This window comes from Notothenia coriiceps, unplaced genomic scaffold (assembly GCF_000735185.1).
Source record: "Notothenia coriiceps isolate Sejong01 unplaced genomic scaffold, NC01 NC01_scaffold00019404, whole genome shotgun sequence".
In the NCBI taxonomy this organism is placed as follows: domain Eukaryota; kingdom Metazoa; phylum Chordata; class Actinopteri; order Perciformes; family Nototheniidae; genus Notothenia; species Notothenia coriiceps.
Window position 1 is genome coordinate 1 of NW_011352105.1, and position 2,465 is coordinate 2,465.

General features: G+C 40.9%; 1 protein-coding gene across 1 annotated transcript; it reads right to left on the reverse strand.

The window, feature by feature from the left end:
* Positions 1-735: 735 nt before the first annotated feature.
* On the reverse strand, positions 736-1,424 carry LOC104952026 (serine/threonine-protein kinase mTOR-like; the record flags this gene model as incomplete). The annotated part of the gene is made up of 2 exons (XM_010778782.1): positions 736-844; positions 1,149-1,424. Coding segments are annotated over 2 exons (385 nt in total), but the record flags the coding sequence as incomplete, so codon positions are not given.
* Positions 1,425-2,465: the final 1,041 nt, after the last annotated feature.

Sequence of the window (2,465 nt, forward strand, 5' to 3'; positions counted from 1 at the left end):
TACACTTTTTGTTATATTCCATGGAATACTCTTAACATCCCGATAGCAATGAATATCTTAAGTGCTTTGACAAAAAATCCATGAAAAAATGTCATCTGTGGAACCCGTAATACTGTAAAAACTACAACCAATCCGTTTAGCCGGGCCTGCTAAACGGATTGGATTGCCGCACTGTCTGTCAGCCTTCCATCTCGTGCACGCACAAATGTATCTCGTGCCCTCATTGGGCGTGCCGTCATTGGGCGTGCATTGCAGCAGTACTTCAATGACTCGCCAGCAACAGGCGGCCACTTTCACCATGGCAGAGTTAGGTTCAACATCGTCTACTGGTCGCAAAAGAAAAAATGTAACGGAGCAAATTAAGAACAAAAAGAAAGTGGAAACTAGGAGAAGTCAAACCAGAGTCCATATCGGAGTTGCTTTGGCTGTGTAGTATTGCTAACGTAGATGTGTTTAGCTTTGCCTGATATGTAACGTTACTGCAGCCTGCTCTCGCGGAGGAGGTGCTCTGTAAGGAAGTCTGAAGGAAGGGGCGGATTCTTTTGGCTGTGTACTTTCAAATTTTAGTGCACTCGAGCCGGTTGCTGAAACTTACCTACCCCACCTTTAATCGTTTCATTAATCGATTATCAAATTAGTCGTTTGTTGCAGCCCTAGTGGGCACAATGCTGAGACAAAATACATGGCTGTATGTCACAATTATAAAAGATGGGTTTTTGCACAAACTATTCCAACCTGTGAAAGTATTAGGCTGGAAGGCAGCCAGGCGTGGCAGCAGGTTCAGGATGCTCATCTGGATCAGAGGATTTTTACTGGTCCTGTATTTCAGCACCCAGTGACACACCTGGATCAGGTACATAATAAAAACTTAAGTTAACTCTGATTCATCTTGGGCTTAAACAGCATTGGCATTGTGTTTTTGACACATACATCTGTGTGTGTGAGCCTGCTTCAATGGTCTGTGAGCTAAGTAGCAGTATTACTCATTTAAATGATGTAAGTTTCAACTTTTTGACTGTCAAAAATGATGCATTTAACACAATTTGTTTTCCATCACAAATATATTGATAAACAGAAGTAGTGTCAGCAATTACCAAAAAACTACTTTTGCATTCAGTGAAAATCGAGACCTCTTCTGTTAACCCTACCTGGTCGAAGTGCTCTTCCATCAGCTCTCGGCAGTAGCGACTCTCCACCAGTGAGGTCTTGGCGGGGGCCGGCGTGGCTCCAAAGCTGAGGAAGCCCTGCGGTGAGCTGTATCCCAGCAGGCCTAGCAGCGCGTTGGACTGCTGCGGCTGCACCGACTGGAAGCTGGTAAAGGGGGTGATATGTCGGGGCTTGGTTCCAAACCCCATCATCTCCTTGCAGTACTTGTCATGGACCAGCTGCTGCTGTGTTATCTCCTCCATCTCCTCGCGCATGCGCTGTCATACAGACAAGAGAGTGAGAGGAATGTTTAGCTCGAGGATGTTAGAGGCCCAATTCCAAACCCACTTACACTTTGTTTGCGAGTTATGTGGACGGTACACCAAATTAAGTCATGTGAAAAGCCAAATAGTGTGGAATATGTATGTTTGCTTTTTTTTGTCTTAGTTTTTTACTTCTATGTCCTGTATTGCGAAACTCTATTTTGCATGTTTTTCTTAATTTATACCTTTTTATTTTCTGTAATATTCTGATGTGTTTTAAGGGGAAGTATGCAACATTTGTTCAGGTACTACAGATGAAAAAAAGCCTCCTCGCTGGTGCATTTACAGCAATGTTAATTTATGGGCACTATCCAGGTTAAATAAATGGATAGAATAAAATAAATAAACATCCAGACAGCAAGTCTGCATTGATCCTGACTTATCCAGCTGCCTTACTTGACCATGTGCAACGATGTTTGTGTAATATCAACTGTGGCATGTAAAACTATGGCAGGTAAGAAAGGGGTCTTCCAATTAGAGGGTTCCAGTCCTTGTAGTTAGCATGTTGGTGTCTTTGAAAAAGATACTTCAACCCAAATGTGTATGCAGGTCGCTTTGGATAAAAGCAATAGCCAGATAACATTTAATAACACCCAGTCTTCAAATAGTTCCATGCAAACAACAACAAGTAAACAGGCAAAATAATATAGAAATCTAAAATTGTCGTACAGATGTTAATAACTTAAAAGTAGGGGTGCACCGAATGGGAAATTCTTGGCCGAAACCGATACCGAAAATAGGAAACGGTTGGCCGAAAACCGAATGGCCGAAAATGATTAATAGAAATATATATATATATATATATATATAATGTATACATTTTTTACCAATGTTGTTCAGCTGCCTGATTATGGAAAAATAAATGATTATGGCAAAACTTAACTTAAATAATAATCACTATTATGGGTCCATAAAACATTTATTCAGCACTTTTGAATGCATACAGTACATTAATTCCAAGTCAAGTGCATTTTCTTTTCTCTGTAGGATAACTAC